This window comes from Sinohyriopsis cumingii, chromosome 1 (genome assembly GCF_028554795.1).
Source record: "Sinohyriopsis cumingii isolate HCF-2022 chromosome 1, ASM2855479v2, whole genome shotgun sequence".
Classification (NCBI taxonomy): domain Eukaryota; kingdom Metazoa; phylum Mollusca; class Bivalvia; order Unionida; family Unionidae; genus Sinohyriopsis; species Sinohyriopsis cumingii.
In genome coordinates this window covers 131138105-131156719 of record NC_142961.1, presented here as the reverse complement: position 1 = coordinate 131156719, position 18615 = coordinate 131138105, and the positions used below count along the sequence as shown (strand labels likewise).

The 18615-nt window shown below is 34.9% G+C and overlaps 1 protein-coding gene across 3 annotated transcripts in view; it reads right to left on the bottom strand.

The window, feature by feature from the left end:
- LOC149807870 (P-selectin-like) overlaps positions 1-12236 on the bottom strand; it is a 33894-nt gene extending 21658 nt beyond the window's left edge. For 2 of the 3 annotated variants that reach the window (XM_089947713.1, XM_089947793.1), the window contains exons 1-3: positions 12141-12236; positions 3012-3107; positions 1702-1914 (exon numbers count right to left, since the gene is read on the bottom strand). In XM_089947713.1, coding sequence (XP_089803839.1) covers positions 1702-1914; positions 3012-3107; positions 12141-12165 — 334 coding nt within the window. In that variant the 5' untranslated portion in view covers positions 12166-12236. The remainder of the gene's footprint in view (positions 1-1701; positions 1915-3011; positions 3108-12140) is intronic. The other variant, XM_089947864.1, reaches the window with a different exon arrangement.
- Positions 12237-18615: the final 6379 nt, after the last annotated feature.

Below are 18615 nucleotides of genomic sequence, written 5' to 3'. Positions count from 1 at the left end.
AAAGTGAAGTACCAAACTTTGTGGGCTCTTCCTTCTCCTTCTCTCCAGTCTAAGTATAAAGTAAGTGACAAACAACATCTCAAATGGTAATGATTTAATACTAAATTTACGAAACTCCTTGATTAATGTCTTCAAGGTTAGCAAAAGCTGGATATTATTTAACTCGTTGCATGTATTCAATATTCAAACATTGCCTGATTGAGATCCTTTCTTGGAATTATAATTCTACTTGCCTTATATTCTATAACCATAATATCATGTTTTAAACAATCTGCCATTTAGATTATGATCATTCATTTATAAATATCTATATATTTTAAATATATTGCGTACCATCAACGTATCTTCCTTTACGTAGTTATAGGGAAAAACACAACGATAATTTAATTTGAAATATTTCATCTACTAATGGGTATCCTGTTAATCCTGTCACTTAATTCCTTACTGTGACATTTGAATGAAACATCTCGATTGGTCATTGTTCAAATGAACTGTTAAATTAGTATGGATACAAATCGTTTCGAAAATATCTGGGAGGCATACCATGGTCGTTGCCACATGCGGAGGATATGTCGTCTTAAGCATGTTCTGTGAGTTTTTTGATGACTTTACTAATGTATTTGTTCTGTGAATTTGTTAAAGTTTTAATTAGTACTTTGTTTTTATGACTGGGTATTGAAAATATAAGCGTCTAACAATCTTATTTTTCCCTTAACGAAGCCCTCTTGGGGGCTTTTGCTGCTTTTTCGGCATCAGCACCTTTCTTGAATCCATCTGTTGCATCGACATAACTTGAAGCATTAGAGCTTTTGTTTATTACGTTCGATAAAATGAAATGCTTGAAACTAGACACGCAAGAGGTATTCAGTGAGGACAAATCAAATCGTGTAGGAGAAGCCCTGCATATAAGATTCGGCCTGTTTTATGTGGGGAATTTAATTTGTTTCATATGATTGTGACAGTAGATTGTTCATTTTGCAATGATTCCTACTTTTTGTTGGAAGCAGGCTCAGCAGAAGGGTGTTTCCCACAATCATCATTGAGCATTACTAAGCTATGATTCCCTCAAAATATGTGTGAACCCTGAGCCAGAGCACATATAATTATTTTTGTTTTATAACAATTAGCTTGACGAGCAACAAAACCTGAACATTTAAAAACTGAAGGATGGTGGATGGAAATAATTCACTTTAATAAAATAAATAAAGATGGTTTAATTGTAACGTACACTACTTACATGTACTGAAATGTATAGAGGATAAGTTAGCCAGACCCTTTAATCTGCTAAAGCCGGATTTAATTTTTGAACATGAACATTCTAATGAAAGTTTAATATAACTGATGCAAAATAAAGACACTTAATGAAAGGCAATTAGAACACGTTTTAGATATGATGAATATTTCTCTACAAAAAAGTTTTATTATTATTTTCACATTTTATTAAATTATAATATATAGCCCTAAAAAAATAACAATTAGACATTTCTTTGAAGAAAACTGAATTTAAAATGGCATTAAATAACATTATATTTTTCACATTATAAATAAAATATTGAGAAAAAAATATTGATCAGTCAATACACAGCTCGCAAATACACTACTAAAGCGAAGTATATTCACCTAATAACGTTGGTAGATGTAGCACACACTATATTGACGTCTCAATAACGTCACAATAAACTAAACAAAAAATAAAATAACCTTCGCAACGCATCATAGTTGTCCATGTTCCATTGTTTTGGCATACTGCTGTTATAGATGTATTGTAAAGCTGGCCATGATCAGACGGAAATACGTAGCCTTCATTACAGGTCAATCTGATTGTTGCACGGTGTGTGTTGTTCATCTGGTCTTCCCCGAGGTTCTCAACAGACACGGAACCATTTGTCAGTTCATAATCTGGGCACATGCTGTCTATGACGGAAATATCGATTTCTCGTTAAAACAAATTTACTCAACTTAATTAAATCTAATGCATCTACTATTATTATTAATGATGTGTCATCATGTGGCAGCAGATTTATGTCCACGATAATATGTCTTTACAGGTTCATAGAATTAAGAACTTGAACGTTTATAATACATTTACGAAGCAGTTTAATTCTTGTCTTTGGTTCGAAAGCTTTAATAAATAAATGTGTCAAACACTAATGTTTTATGCTCTCCTACCCGCTAACTAAACAGCACACGCGTCTTCAATATGGCTTGTGTCTAAATTTGTTTCCATGTAATCAACACTACATTGTATATTAAAGGTTTGCCAAATTCCTATTCTAAAGAGGTTAGGATACGATGATATCGAAACTAAAATAATGAAATATATCTTAACTCTGACGTTTAATCACGGCTGGCACAGATATAATCGTCCAAAAAATCACTAGCTCGTCTTCCAATCATGAAGAGATCACCAATGCGTTATGCATGAGATATAACATTCCTGACGTTAATAATGGGTTGTGAAAATAGTACATCTGGAAAATGTTATTTCGAAACTACTGCATTACTGAAATCAAAAAATAATTATTAGATTTAAGAAGGAATGAAACCAATGCAAACGATATTTGCCTTGTTCGTATATCCATAACAATGTGTGTAAGTTAAGAGGTATGGACAAAACTAGCGAACTCAGCAGACCATACATTTAGGGTTCAAACATTAATCAGAGATGATTTCAGAAAGAAAAAAACATCTAAAAGCCATGTAATATTACTTGGACACACGTTCTGAAGTTATATTGAGCAACAGTAAATTGATTTACATATTTAATATTGGTTTAAGTGGTCGCTAGCTTAGATTTATAACCAATAGATATAAATTTCGGAGTTAATGTAGGCTCCAATTTTCATTTACTTTATTTTAACATCAAATGTAATAACATAATAAAATTAAAGAATTAAAGAACCGACTTATAATTATTCGCCAATATCTTTTTGATCTGAAGATTATGCATACTATTCAACGTCAACGTTGGATAGGTCTCAATAAATATGGTGTCAAAACAGGGATCTTACCAGAAATTTTGGTATCAGATCCGTCAGCGATCTGTACAACATAAGCGATTGCAAGAAATAGAACCACCGATGAAACTATCTTCATAGGTCCCATTTCTGAAAATAAGACAAAATAACAGAAAATTAAGCTTAATAGTTAACAGCGAATTAACCATATACAAACTCGACATACCTATAACTGTCATGCGGAATGTGTGGGGTTACCGATACACCTTCACACATATAAATAGTTGGATCATTACATATGAGATACAAATCTTATGAAAAACCAACCAAGCAAACTGAGAACGGGATTGTATATGTATGTATGTATGTATGTATGTATGCATGAATGCATTCATATATATATATATATATATATATATATATATATATATATATATATATATATATATATATATATATATACATATTGCAAGTTGATGGTAATAACGTTTGGATCAAGGAGATATTATTCCATCCAATGAAAGTTTTACTTTATTGTCTCTAAAGGGTGGGGATTATTGTAGAAATTAATGTCCGATAATAAAGTATCAAGCACAATCTTATTAAAATGTGAGATAATATTGATTGTATATTCTACATGAAAGGTTAGTATTTAGAAAAGTTTGCGAATTTCATTGATGTTTGTATCGTGGATACCCGATACATTTTCTTCAATGAGACCTGAACAATTTATCAGAGACGCCAGAGTTTAGAAAGTCAACAACACAAAGAGACATCAATGTGTAAACACAACTTTGAAAAGCAGGTCCATAATTTAGACGCATCTTCGAAAATGAAGATATGGTGGACATATAACCTTTAGATATACTCATCAGTTTGTTTCGAGGGCGATCTAATGATACGGGCAAGCAATACGACGTTGACAGATCTCAACATCTGCTACTTTTCCATGAGAATGTATATGTTTTCGATTCACAATCGAATAATATAACCCTGAAGGTATTGTGTGTGTGTGTGTGACTAGGATTTTTCACGTAGCTTTAACAATTGTTCAGTCATATCGCTACAATGTCTGTAGTGTGGCAGTTTAAAGCGATGTCATACACTGGGGCATCATGCCGCAGACACGTAGCATGATGTCCCACCCAGTCATATTATCCTGACACCAGGCCGACCAGTCCTAACACTAACCTCTTAATGCTGAGCGCCAAGCGAGGTAGCTGATAGTACCATTTTTGTAAGTCTTTGGTATGACTCGGCCGGGGATTTAACCCACGACCTCCCACTTATCATGCGGACGCTCTAACCACTAGGCCACCGGAGTGGTTCCCTGCACAAATTGAAACATAATGAAGATAAACCTTCAATTCCTACTACCAAATCCACTGAAGGTCGTACAGACAATATTAACATGAAACACAATAGCCAGAATTAGGGTGTGATTAGAAGTAAGATTTTTCGCAGCAGAAGATATTGTACTATCTCGTCTTGCTTCTTATATCGTTTTGTTTCGTACATGCGGGTAAACATTATAATTAATTTAAATCATTTCATTACAAGGACCAGCAACGAGCAACAGCATGCACGTCGTTAAACAAGGATGCGATATTATGAAGATTTGAGATTATTGTTACTGATCTGGAATCCTAGACTTCTAACCCAAGGATTTATTTTTACTCCGCGAAGTGACTTTCTTTCCAGCGCTTACATATTCACGAGAGTAAGCTTTGCGGTCCCTCCAGCATAGTGCCAAAGTGATGTTTTTGTATCCTCTGTATGTAGCGTTACTATTTAGAACAGCGAAAGAACAGAATTGTATTAGCTTACAGATTTGACATACATGATAACATCTCAAAAATACCAATCCGAGCGGAGACTAGTTTAAAAATTAATTTGCTGAAACTGATATTTTCAGTGTATATACATTATTGCCCAGCGTGAAATAACTCAAAACCAAAGATCGAGAACGGTTAATTAGAGCATCAAGAAAAAAACAATTATCCTTGCAATGTTAGGACTTCGCACAGAAGAACAACAGTTAAATGTCAAGCAGCTCTGTGCAGCGGCAGCGTAGTTATGTTTCAACATTTTTTCTCGGGTCAGGCGAGCGGAAATTGCACGTGTGGCTGCTAATGACCAAATGAGTTAGGCTGTCATCTCATCGCAAGTACTATTGCCACTGAGGCTACCTCGATTCGTCGCCAGCCAGTCCATGTCCGCTAGTTCAAGTTATACGAACATTGGGGATTTTGAAAATTATAGGACAGTAATCACACACGCATACTAACAAAGAATATACCTTATTAAGCTTCTGGGAATACTGTCAGTAGCGTGTGAAATACTACTCACGTTTCGGTTCAGTATGAATAATTTTCTCTTTTGATATATTTTCATTTCAATTTTCTCCATTCAATTCCATTAAGAAACAAATCTCTAGCGGGCATTTTGGCAATGGTTCTCGTGTGATCTTAAACCGAAAAGACTCAAATTACATCAATAATGAGATCGAACAAGGTTTTGGAATAATAATTTGAAAATAGTGATTTTTACGTCCCAGAATGTTCAGGATGGATTCTTTCCAGATGCATGGAATCTGATGTAAAGGTTGACCTGTACAGGCATTTCCAATGATTGAGTTCTGTTCCAAAGTCAGCTTGTATTCCGGGTCAAACAGTGATAAAAGGAGAAAGAAAAAAAAAAACGTTGTTTCACATCGGCGATCTTGACTACATTGTATCTTGCACACAATAATACATGTCATCCTCGAAAACACCAGCAACGTTTGGGTGAACTCGATCTTTATAACAAAACATTTCCATGTACATTATAGAAACAAGTTTTAACTACTCAATAAAGTTCGTTATCGAACAGTGATTTTCAAAGGATTAAATTATTCACACATACATACGCACACACGTACAATACAAATATTCAACATTGAAGTGTTATGTTTGCATAAATATCATTACAAATATATATATATTTCCCGAATAGTTTGCCTGTGCAGTAAGCCTGATACAATACATCTTCTGTGTTGACTTTGCATGAGTATATTTAGCACTCAGCATTTGCTTGATGACCATAACTTACACCCTGGGAGAGTCAGTGAAAATCCGCAGCCCGCGATCATGCTAAAAAAGGCAAACATGTTTTTACATTAATTGCTTAGGAACGAAAGAAACACGCAATTTAAGTCATTTAGTCGGGTACTGAACGTCTGAACAATCCAGTGGAAGCCTCGATAAGCTAATCAACTATGATGATTCATTAAGTTACGATGCAAATTGCGGAGAGGGTATTTTGCGGGATTGGCTTCAATGCAGTCTGTTGTAACGTAGCGATTGAACCACCAATAGTATACAATGTCCGGGGCTCGGTTGAAGTGCTTACCAAATCTCTTGAGGTTACAAGTTATGATTTCAAGAACAGCGTACTTCCTTCCAATGTGATTCCGACCAATGATGATATCCACAAGTTTTACGAGGCGACTCATTGCATTGTATTTTGTTTAGCTCCACTGCTGAAAAGACTCTCATCATTGGGGAAAATATAGGAGCCTCACACTTTATGAAACCTCTCTTGCACATATTTTCATCTCAAAGCAAATATGTACTTTGTGGTCGTTATTATGCTTTCCTTGTAATATTAATTCATAAAATTTGATATTGCTTAAGGATCAAGTAATGAGAAATCAGCTGCCTGCAGATGAATTATTGAAGAACGTTGTAGACACTGCACTCTTGCACATGTTCCGAGTAACTTCAGCAGGAGCTACCAGTACCATAGCTGTCCCAGCCGAACGACATATTTCTGAGATTATTTTGGGAATATATATTTGCCCCATACAGCAATTTCAAAACTACTACACGGTTTAACAAAACAAGACCGGGTAAAAATAGAAACATGGAAATGGAACAGTTCATCATATTAGACCAACATATGTGTTACCTTGTTAGCAAGCGCATATTGACGTACGTCTAAAGGATAGGAACATCTTTTAAATTAGAGGTAATTTTGTTTCATCGGATTCTTTTCTGATATATGGAAATTCAAAAGTTGTGTGTTCTTTAAAAAGTTTGGCAAAATTCCTAGCAGCTCAACGACACTTCATGAACGATTATATTATGTTGCGAAATTAGCATCCAAGTAACGCCTCTGTTAGATAGTATCAGTATTACATTACTAATGCTATATATTTTGCAATGCATTATTGTCCCATTTTTGGCTGGGAAAAAAACCCGGGAAAGAATATAGCTTGATTTATTATTGTTATTGATTATAGTTCACCTTTCACCCATGCAGTATGTATCTGACCCATTGTTGCAGTACAGCTGGACATCATTGTACAGGCAAGAATAAAATAACACCTTAGGAATATCCCCATTAAAAAGTGGAGGTAAGTTTTAAGCACTTTATCCTACCAAACAAAGGAAAATTGAACCTAGCTGCTGCCGCAGCTACAACAATGTTATCTAATCTGACAACAGTAAATATAGAACATGCCTGTAATAACATGTTACCGATGTGTCCAAACATTGACTGGCTTGCTGTAAAAAAAAAACAATATTAAAATTGTAATAAAATCCTCCGAGCTGGATAAGGTAAAATGAAGCTAAGGACATTTCGAAGAACTATAAGGTTACAGATTATATCAAACTAATATAGCCCAAAGTAACCCTCTAAAATATGGAGAGAGCTTAAAAGATATTAGCAAAAAGGTATCTTAGTTTATATGTTGGGAAATGACTTAATATGGATTTCATTCATTAATAAAGGATCATACTCAAGTTAACAAACCAGTCTTGTTAAGTAGTGAAATAAAATGATGCATAACTATATATATATATATATATATATATATATATATATATATATATATATATATATATATATATATATATATATATATATATATATATATATATATTACACCAGATGGAATAAATAACACGCTGTTAAATCACTGAAAATAGGTTCTCCGTTATGATAAAATTTTGTTGCATTTAGCCAATCCTAAGGACTATCTTATCAGGGTTATTTGCGAAGGTGTACCATTTCGTATATCATGGATAATCGTATTGTTATGTGTGCCTGAGCAAATGTATGCCAATGCTTTCATGTATGTATGTTTGTATGTATATAAGTGTGTGTATGTGTACGTGCGTATCTGTATGCGAGGGTATATGTATGTATGTATGTATGTATGTATGCATGTATTTTTGCTTTGAGAAACACATTGATAATTTGTTTTATGAATGGGTTACGGGTTGTAGTGTATAAAAAATACCAACGGATTTAAATTATTTCTTTTTGAAATGTGAATCGGTTGGACGATGAAACAAAATAAAACCTTTGTTTGTTCTTCGAAGGTAAATTTTTTTCGAAAGGCTATGGCTATATTATCTTGATTCCCATTTATATGTCGATTGCGAGGAGCTTATTTCAGTTTTGCATGTGATCGCAAAATATATGGCTACCTGTGCAATTACAAACAAAGAGAGCTTCGTTCCTATTGAATCTAGAGGTGAGTACTTCATCACTGATTATAGGGGAAATATCAGCGCCTTAACATTAGATAGTAAACACTTGCTATTTATTCAGTGGGAAAATTAGCTACTTTAATGCGCCCGACCATGCTGAAAAAATAAGGATAGCTTGTCATACGATACGCGATGAATCAATATTAACAGTGTTAATTCGAATACAAATATCCCTCCATGTTTATGTTCGAAATATGATTTTCATGTCGGCTACTTTAGAAGAAATGGCGATTTGTAGTTTACCGTTGGAGCTGTGAAACTCATTGACAGAGAGTGTCTTAAGGGCTCATGGTACTAAATAAGTTTCCATAGTAAACCTATGCGAACAACAAGATATTAAAAAATCAATAAATTAAAATTTTTGAGTGCTCGTGATCAAACCTATATTTATCAGTAAAGACGAAACCTGGATGCCAGCTTCTTTGTTGAGGAAAGGATATGAGCCGCAACATTTTCTGGACCTGCATGTGTTTGAAACATGTGCTTGTAATTTGGCAACAAAGAGTCAGGTGCTATTTTTAGTAATGAGTGTTCCAAACCCAAGACCATTAAAGGACTTAAATTAAATCAATAAAACAATGTCTATATTTTGTTTCACTTGCAGCTAGGATAAGCTCTCACATGATTCATTTTCCTAAAACATAACTTACATTATTACCCAATCCTGGTGAGCCAAACCTATGTATACTCTAAAATATGTTCACCCATTTCCAGGCAGGTTCCCATTTTTCCATATCATTAGTACCGTGTGTCCTCAAGATTCAGATGACATCCTAATAACAACTGCATCCTCTAAAACATGGCCGTTTTAACTATTGATATCTGAATGCTATACAAAACGGATTAGTTTGATAAGTTCAAATTGTAAGTGTTTGATTCATGGCCCATATCCTTATCAAAGGCAATGCCACGACATTCACCCACTAGGTTGGCATGTTACAGAGAATGTCTAGGCACTAAGTCCAAGAAAAAAGTTAAAAGCTCGCAAGAATATTGCGAACATTTTAGATTTATCACCCTAAGAAGAGACTTGTTCATAAACGTCTTGCATGCGGTGAGCTTATATCGTATGGCAAACGTGTGACAATTTTATCCAAAACAATTCATATGAATAGATTGTTTCTAAGAACCCCATTCAAAATCTACTACTGGAAATGCGTCAGCGCATTTACAAGTATAGTTTGAGGAGATATATTTAAAAGTATAAATTCTAACAACACTGTAAATAATTTAGTCAGAAATGTGCTCAAGTTTCCCACTCGTAGTTTAAAGAACCATTATGTTCTTCGTCCCTAAATTATCCCTGTCCGAATTAGAAAATATTGAAATCAGATATTGAAGATGTTGATAAAGATTGTAATACTCTTGAATTTAATTTGCTGAAAGTGATAATTGGATATTCATTGCAGCTTTCAGAACTTGAGCCAAACCATTTGTTGTTGGTAACATTGATCCTTCATTAGATAAATACACAATTAGACACAGAAAAGTAAATTAGGCCTAAGGAGGTTTATCGCAGACGATGGTAACCCAATAAGCAATGGAAAAGAAGCGGTTATTACCGGGAAGATTCCATTGAATATTCACCGTATGACAATTCCGTTTTCAACTCCATTCTTTGTGCCTTTCCAACATCAATATGACTGGATTTAATCTAAATATGCTTTTACATAATACCGCCATTGTTATGTTTATATTAGCCAGGTACTGTCAGAATAACATATTTATATATGTGGCGTTTCCGACCATTGTTTATTTCAGGAAGAAATTTTCGACGCTTAATATTTGTCTACTGCAACAGTTGGACCAGGTTACTGTTTAACTCTTACGGTGAATCCGTCGAAAGGATGTTGTGGTCATTTACTGGTGTATTAAATACAAAAATGATACAAATCTTTTAAAAATGGATGATGATTGCAAAGGTGTCATCAGATGCTTATTATACGTTTTTGTACAGATAAGTGTTTGTGACAAGCGTTATTAATACCGATACTGACAATGCATTATAGAACATTTCATTAAGGTAGTATATGAATCCGATGTTTTAAAATTCAGTTTAACTCCCAATCGACACTTTAATAAACAGTGTAACAACAGTACCTAACAAACATCATATTCTTCTTTGCAAAGTTACTGTATTTCTTTTTAATTCCAAGAGTAATTTAAACTTTAAACATACGAAGGCTTATAATATATATATATATATATATATATATATATATATATATATATATATATATATATATATACATACATACAAAGCAAGTGAAATGTACATGGCCGTATATGTCTTTTTCACTGTCGAAATAACCCTAATTCGTTTCTTACGTTTCTTTCCAAAAGAGTTTATTCAGTTATTCAGTAGTATGTATGTTATGATTTACACATGACCTCCTTACGTGTCATAAACATTACATCCCCCATATATGCCTACCTACTTTTCTTTGTTCGACCCCACAAACACCTGAATACACAACCATAAAATTCTTCTAGTACTAAGTTATCCGTTTTCGCCGTTTCGATGCGTCGCGCATGCTCTATGCTTAACGCGAAGCTGTTGCGCTCATGTTGTAACCTAATTGTGCTAGAGTAGATAAGTACGGCGGGTTCTATATTGGGTCAAAGAATAAAAGGGCAAAGCTTCAATTCCAATTATAGTTTTAATTAATACCGCTAATTAATGTATTCATTCATTCTGAAATGTATTAAGTAATATTTATTATCGGATTTTAATATGAAGCGTTTATACTCTGGTGCATTCATCTCATCATTCTGTTACTACAATATGTTAGGGATTATGGTTTTTTGATGTTTATATTCTGCTCATATAAAATGGCACAACAATCAACTTTTAGTGTGTTTACGTTATTTACCAGACTCAATCAATTGGTGCTACTGGACAATTCAGTAAGTAACGCGCATGAAATGTATTATGGGAAGAAACTGAATAAGTTATAACGAGTGGCCAACATTTTATATGACTGTGCGTTTGTATTTTGCGAAGATTACTATTCCTGCTTGAAACGATAAATATGGACAAGACGATACCGTCGTAAAAAATAACTGCTTAGTTCTTTATCTATTTGATAAGAAAATTAAAACATCATTCACTTAATCCCCTCCCGCCATCAACATATTTATCCCATCCCGCAACCATCGCTGCTACCGAATGCCGAGGTTGAGATTTTATATGACCACATTAGCAACAAACAATTAATCCGCTATCATTAGCAACTAACAATTAATCCGCTATCTTTTGACTGTGTATCGAGCTTTGATAAGAGACTTAGTAAATGTTGCCCTGCACACACACACACACACACACACACACACATTCATAGACTATAATTAAAAGGCTTAAAATTGGCATGAGCTTGGACCACAAAAAATATTACCCCAGGTTGGCCAACATGACTGAAGTCGGACTACTTTGATTTAAATTAGACATATACAGCTCTATGACAGAAGAAAAAGTGAAGTTAAAACAGTGGACTTATAAACGTCTGACAATGAAGCGGTATTTAGTCAACAGCATGTGATTTTAGACAGAACAAATCAATTCATAAAATACAACAATGAGGGATGATACTGTCATGAGTTCCATCCTGCGTACACATACACCAATACCTCACACTCAACTTACCTATTCTGTATTTTTGCTTAGCCATCCTGACAACTGAACCGAATTGGTATGAATAAAAATAATTTAGCACTCTGTTTAAATCAATTAACGTCACTCGACCCAGCCGGTTTGTTCCTGATTGCCTCTGAAATTCATTTTCACTTAGAGAGAGAAAGGGTTCTATTTGGGAAATAACAGTTAAAAATAAATTGCTTTTTGCAACACGATAAACGTAAAATGTTTTTGTACAGCTCTGAAACTGTCCATATTCTCCATTTTTGTAAATTAAATTTTATTTTCGTTGATTTTTTTCCCCTGATTTAGATATTGACAACATGATACATTTTACATTTATAAAATGCTTATTTACTTTCAGGTCACGTTGGAGAACATACCTTACTAGATTACATGGTATCTATGCATTACAATGAGTCATACACTTCGTTCTTTAATTGTAGTAGAAACGCCTGTTTATTTGAAATGGGCACGTCTATTTCTCATTATAGCATGACAACAGAAACAAAATGATGAAATGTGAACTTGCGTTACTCCATAAACAAGAAGCCTATGCAAATGACAACGATTCAAATCTGTTATGAGTGGGATGAAATACTTCTGACACATCGAAATCTTCCATCGACATATATAGAACCTACATGCAACGTACAAACACACATCCTCATCCACATACATGCATATATATATATATATATATATATATATATATATATATATATATATATATACATACATACATACATGGGGCCCCGAGTGGCCGAGTGGTCTAAAGCGCTCACCGTTACGGATCACTGCCATCTCACCTCTGTCTGCGTGAGTTCTAGTTTCAGGCTGGGCTAGCGTAGGTACGTGAGAAAGCCTGCCAGTAGCTTCTCGTGGGTCGGTGGTTCTTCCCGGAGCTTTTGCAGGGTTCTTCCTCCACCAGTTATACTGGCCGCCATGTATAGCCTATCTTGTGCTGAAAAATGGCGTTAAACCCTACAACAACAACAACAACAACATGCATGCATGCCTACCGACTTACCTGCCGTACCGACCTATACATACATACGTACATACATAAGTACGTGCGTGCGTGTGTAGGTACGTACAAACATAAAAGCATACATACATATATACATACATACATACATACATACAGACAAACAAACATACATACCTACATAAATCCATACATACGGTAAGTGTTCGATGAATGTATTAGTGGTTGGCTTGGTAAATGGTTCTTGCTGCATTTATTTGTGTGATAAAACATTTATCAAAGATTTAACTTTCATATTTATATTTTGTTACAACATATTCACAATCCAACGGATCTTTATTGCAAAGTGGAGATATGGACAAATATCAGTGATCTTATATATAATCATATAAAGAAATTAGGAAAACATGCCAACCAGTGTGTGTACGGGAACAAAATACGTGAAGAAATAGAAATAATGGATAGAAACAATACTTGTGAGAGTATTAGCAGTATCCGCTGGCAACAGGTTAGATGTAAGTCTACAAGGCAGCTACTCATCCCTACTCCAAATCTTTCATATCATTTAGTTTATTTAGAAGACATATGTTTATATACACACAACTCGAAGACTAAAAAGATTTTCCTCAAAATGAGACCAGCAAGGCTTAACACCACCCTACCCACCCCCACCGGTCGGAGATATGCAAAGGCGCTGTCGGTACGTTAAGCACATAAGCGCCATAAAACCTGTGTATCTTGCTAACAACAAGCTGACGGATTATATTTCAGAGCATCGGTGTGGCGGATATTGGTATATTTCAACAGATGCTGCTATCCACTTGATATTATTATGACTAAAGTCAGATCTCCACTATCCTATGTGAAGATCAGTTAGGGATCGCTAAGGTCCATGTTCAGTTGACCTTGGAACTGGCCTGTGAAACTGTAGCTTTTACAAGTCTGAAAGTGAATCAAATCAGAATGCTCTTCACAATATTTTACAGTATCCGAAAAGCGAGGAAATAAGAATTCGTCCGACTGGCTGGTAAAATTGGCGATTATGGTCAGAGCATATCCTCATAGGTCACCAGAACATGTCCATTAAGCAATTGTTGCCAGATCTTCACCTAGGTCTGATCTGACTGCTATTATTGAAATTTTATCACGCGACAACTAACCATGAAAACTATGAAGCAAGACGAAATCGGGCATCGTATTCACAGACAACACATATACAGGGCTCCGCGACAAAGCCATTTCCAAAGATAAGTCCAGCGTTTCATACATGAAGCTGTTAAATCCACAAGCATGAAAAACAGGCTCTATCGCACAAGGCACACGCTATTGATGCAATTGACGAAACTGCTAATTCGCGAATATTTATTCCGCGGGGTAGTCCATGCCCGCAAAGAGATCTTACAAAATCACACAGGCAATTCATTATTGGTTGTATCTTGAAACGACCGAAAAGATATCCACGGATCGTATGCAGTCGCAAAGACGTGTAAGCAGAGGCAGCACCGCCTCGATATTGCTAAAAAGCCTGTGGCATGGGATGCAAAACAAAACTAAATACTCTTATCCTGCTTGTTAAGAAAATTGCCCGTGTACAAACTACTCTTTATCTTTTCCACTTCGTGATCAATCTTTGCTTGCATCTTCCCGTGACCAAAATAACGACATATAACTTAAACCCCATGACCATAAAGAGCAAAATGCTAATCACTACTAGGTAATTTTCCTGCATGGATCTATCCTTCCACTCAATCATCAGAGACAAATATTGTTTGGCAACAAAAAATTTCACCGCTCCTTATAAAGCGGCTTACCTACATTATTCATTCCGCAGCTTCACTTCATCTTACATTGAGTGAACTGTAACGTAAATTCACAGTTTGCGCCGGCATCATAGTGAAGGCTATATTTTGAAGAAAAGCAATATTAGAGCGTCTTCAGAGGCCCGGACTGGATATGGTGCTGAACTGCCCCTTATGTCTTGGGACGAGCTACCCAAAAGGTAGTTATGGCTATTATTTGTATTACCACTTGAAGCTGCAGAAGGCATTTTAACATATACAGTAATGCACGCTTTAGAGGGTGGGTTCCGCCGAAATATGGAAATATGTCGGGTCTTTCCATCAGTATCTCGTCCAGCATTCTCCCATCCTTGAGACGACCTCACTTGATCAACCATCTGATAATGTATCACCTCATGTACATAAATACAGGAGGCTGTTGAACGATTTGTTATCCCAAACATGGAAACCTTGAGGCAGGTGCATACCTTAAGGACTCACCATTGAATATGTGGCGTGGTGTGCAGGTTGTGCTATGTGCTGGCTGGTGGGATTTCCTTTGGATATTCTGTATTGTTTCTTTGAGATAAAGATAAGTTGATCCTGAGTTGATAGAATGAATATAGCTGATGACTTATTTAGTATATATCAGAGCAAAACACATGTTGCAAGTTATTTGAGAGCCTGAGAGATTGTGTTTTATAAAGATGCAGCTTGACCCATCCCACTACTATTACCCCCCACCCCCACCCCCACCCCCGCCAAAGAAGCTAAATTTTTAGTGTCGTATGTTATTAAAGTTTCACAGTCGAACCAAGACCAATTACTAAATCCAACGTTTGTTTCATTCAGGAGACACAGACCCTAGTTTCTAAAATGCATTCATAAGCTTGAATAAAAAGGATTTTGGATCAAATTAAAGGTTTTGTTCCGTTTTCGAGAAGTGATGACGTATTCTTGAAACTCTAGAAGATAGATATACATTATCATGAACATTGCTATATCGGACAGAACCGCAACCACAGAGTCCTACAAACTACATTCTACACTGAGTTAACCCACCACCACCACCACCACCACGAACCCACAGAAGTGACAACTACATTGCAGCAAACGTGGGATGATAGCTTGAGTGTTTTCGGAAGCAGCAACTTTTTTTATTTAAAGGCAAATAGCTACACGCGACAATTATACAAGCTATTCAGAGCAAACTATAAATACCTATTACCATACGGAAACTGCACGATATTCGGTTCTGAATATTTACGAAAACGATTAAAAATTTATAATAAATTACAAATGGAACAAATTATTTGCGGCCTTACATGTTAATATGCATCCTAATTGTACGCTCGCAAAGCAGCAAGTACTTGGTTAGTAGAAAGAAATCTAGTTAGTGGGATAAGTAAATAAGTCACTAATGAAAGATATGCTGCAAATATCACTGCTGTTGTCGAAAACTGTCTAATTCAAAATGTATTCCTGACACAATAGTTTTATTTTAACAGTTAGTTGCATCAGATTAGCACAATTATTGTTCTAAAACGCTATTATAAAAATGTGTTGTGATTAATTAAGTAAAACTTCTTGTAGTCTTTAGTTCAAGGTCAGCAAAATACCGACTATATGATATCGATTAAAAAAGGTAATGCTCTAATAAGGTAAATACCATGCGCTGAGACAAAATTATAAGGTAAAGTATTTCTCAACCAACCGCAGTAACTCCCCCTCCCCCAAACAAAAAATCAGCGAAAACAAGAAAATAAATACATAGTACCAAACGATTCAATTTCACGATAAAATAATTTAAATTTTTAATAACTTGATTTTAACATTTGACAATACATCATTCTGTAAAAAGGAAGATTGAGATCACAGATTTGAGAAAGATTAAATCGACTACAGTTAACTGTGCTTTTAGTAACTGTTGTAGAAAGTTTCGTGTTATGTATACATGGGATATACCCTTTGAATGCTTTTGATTTAAGCTGCTGGGTGTTAGTGTTTCCAGGGAGGGATAGTTTTGTATTCGGATTTCCTTTTCTGTTTGCCGGTACGAGTTATGTGCGATTTCCTGCAAGAATAACGTTGTTGAATGTGACCAAGGGGAGAGAAATCTTCCGCTACTATGCAATATTCCATCAGGTTTGTTTGCCGAGCTGTTCTGCGTTTATTCGTTCACGTATAGTTCTATTTATTATTGATGTAGCGTATAAAAGGAAACAAACGATATCACTGATATTTTCTTACGGTGTAAGTAAGTGTAAATGCGAGGATATGATTAGAAGGAGCTACATAATCTTAAAATGGTGACCATGTATAGACATGAATGAAAAGGTCTGTACGTAAATGTCCATGCAATACGCGTGGGAAGCAATACATTATAACCGAACATTGCTCAGTTGATCATAACCATTTCCGTATTGACCCTCTTTATATCACTCCACTGCAATTTACACTAATAGCATCTTCTCCATGCCCGTCCTTATTTGATACATACATTTATAATGATATTTATAAATTAAAAATCTTTCCCTAACCATATCTTAGATTTTTCGAGTGGTTTTATCATATGATTGAATATGTACAAAGGTTTCTATGCGTGAATACATTCTTATGAGAACGGCAATAAAGTTTAAGGGTCTTTGGGCTATAATGGTTTTAACGAAAAATGTATATACATTTGCGATATCTTTATTCATATAATGATACTGTTTTTTTTTTCTTTCTTTCAAACATGTATGGCAAACCTAACAATTAGTTTGGACTCCCGTACTATGTGTTCTGCCGAGGAATGGGATTCTGACGTTATTCAAACGGTTGAATTAAGTTGAAGATGCAGTAGATATTAAAGAGCAAGAGACCCAAGTTGGTCATTATCTGTTGATGTTAAAACATGTTTCAAGATGTCAATTATCTTGTCGAATCCCTGCATCACAATTTTACTTCTGGTAAGACTTATTCCAAGTGTTCCGCCTAATGTTTAAATTTCTGACGTGGAAGACTGTGTTACCATTTCCAGTCAAATCATACCAATACCTTTGAAAACAATTAGTAAGTTTGATATTATATTTCATTTTTCTACATTTTCATTATTCTATATTTCCTAACGAAGGATTGAAATATATCAGTGAGATAAAAATGATGTCGCGACATCAGTTTTACAAGTGCCTTCGTTTTCCATTCAGGAAGGCTATCTACCTTATATATATATATACATGTACATATATATATATATATATATATATATATATATATATATATATATATATATATATATATATATATATAAGGTGTATGTGTGTTTCTATTATTTATATATGCATTTTAAGTCTATTTCATTCTCTTCGTCTTCTACTTTTTCTTCGTCTCCTTCTTCTTCTTCTGCTGCTACCTTCTCTTTTATAGCCCGTATCAGGAGATATTAAACGGTGTTAGGACTGTTGGTCTGCAATTATAAATTTACGCGATTAATAAAAAGGAGCCATAAAGAATACAACAAAATAATCCCAATCATTAAAATTGATCATGCAAATTGTCATCGCCTGAACTTTCATAATCTAATAGTGTCACACACAGAGTATTTAATACTTGCTACACTGAACTACAAACGGTACTCTTTTTTAATAATATTCCACAATTGAATTACCTGATTTGATCTCTGCCTCAAAAGTTAAAGACCTCCCTGAAACAGTATTAAAGTTTAACTGCATGTCTT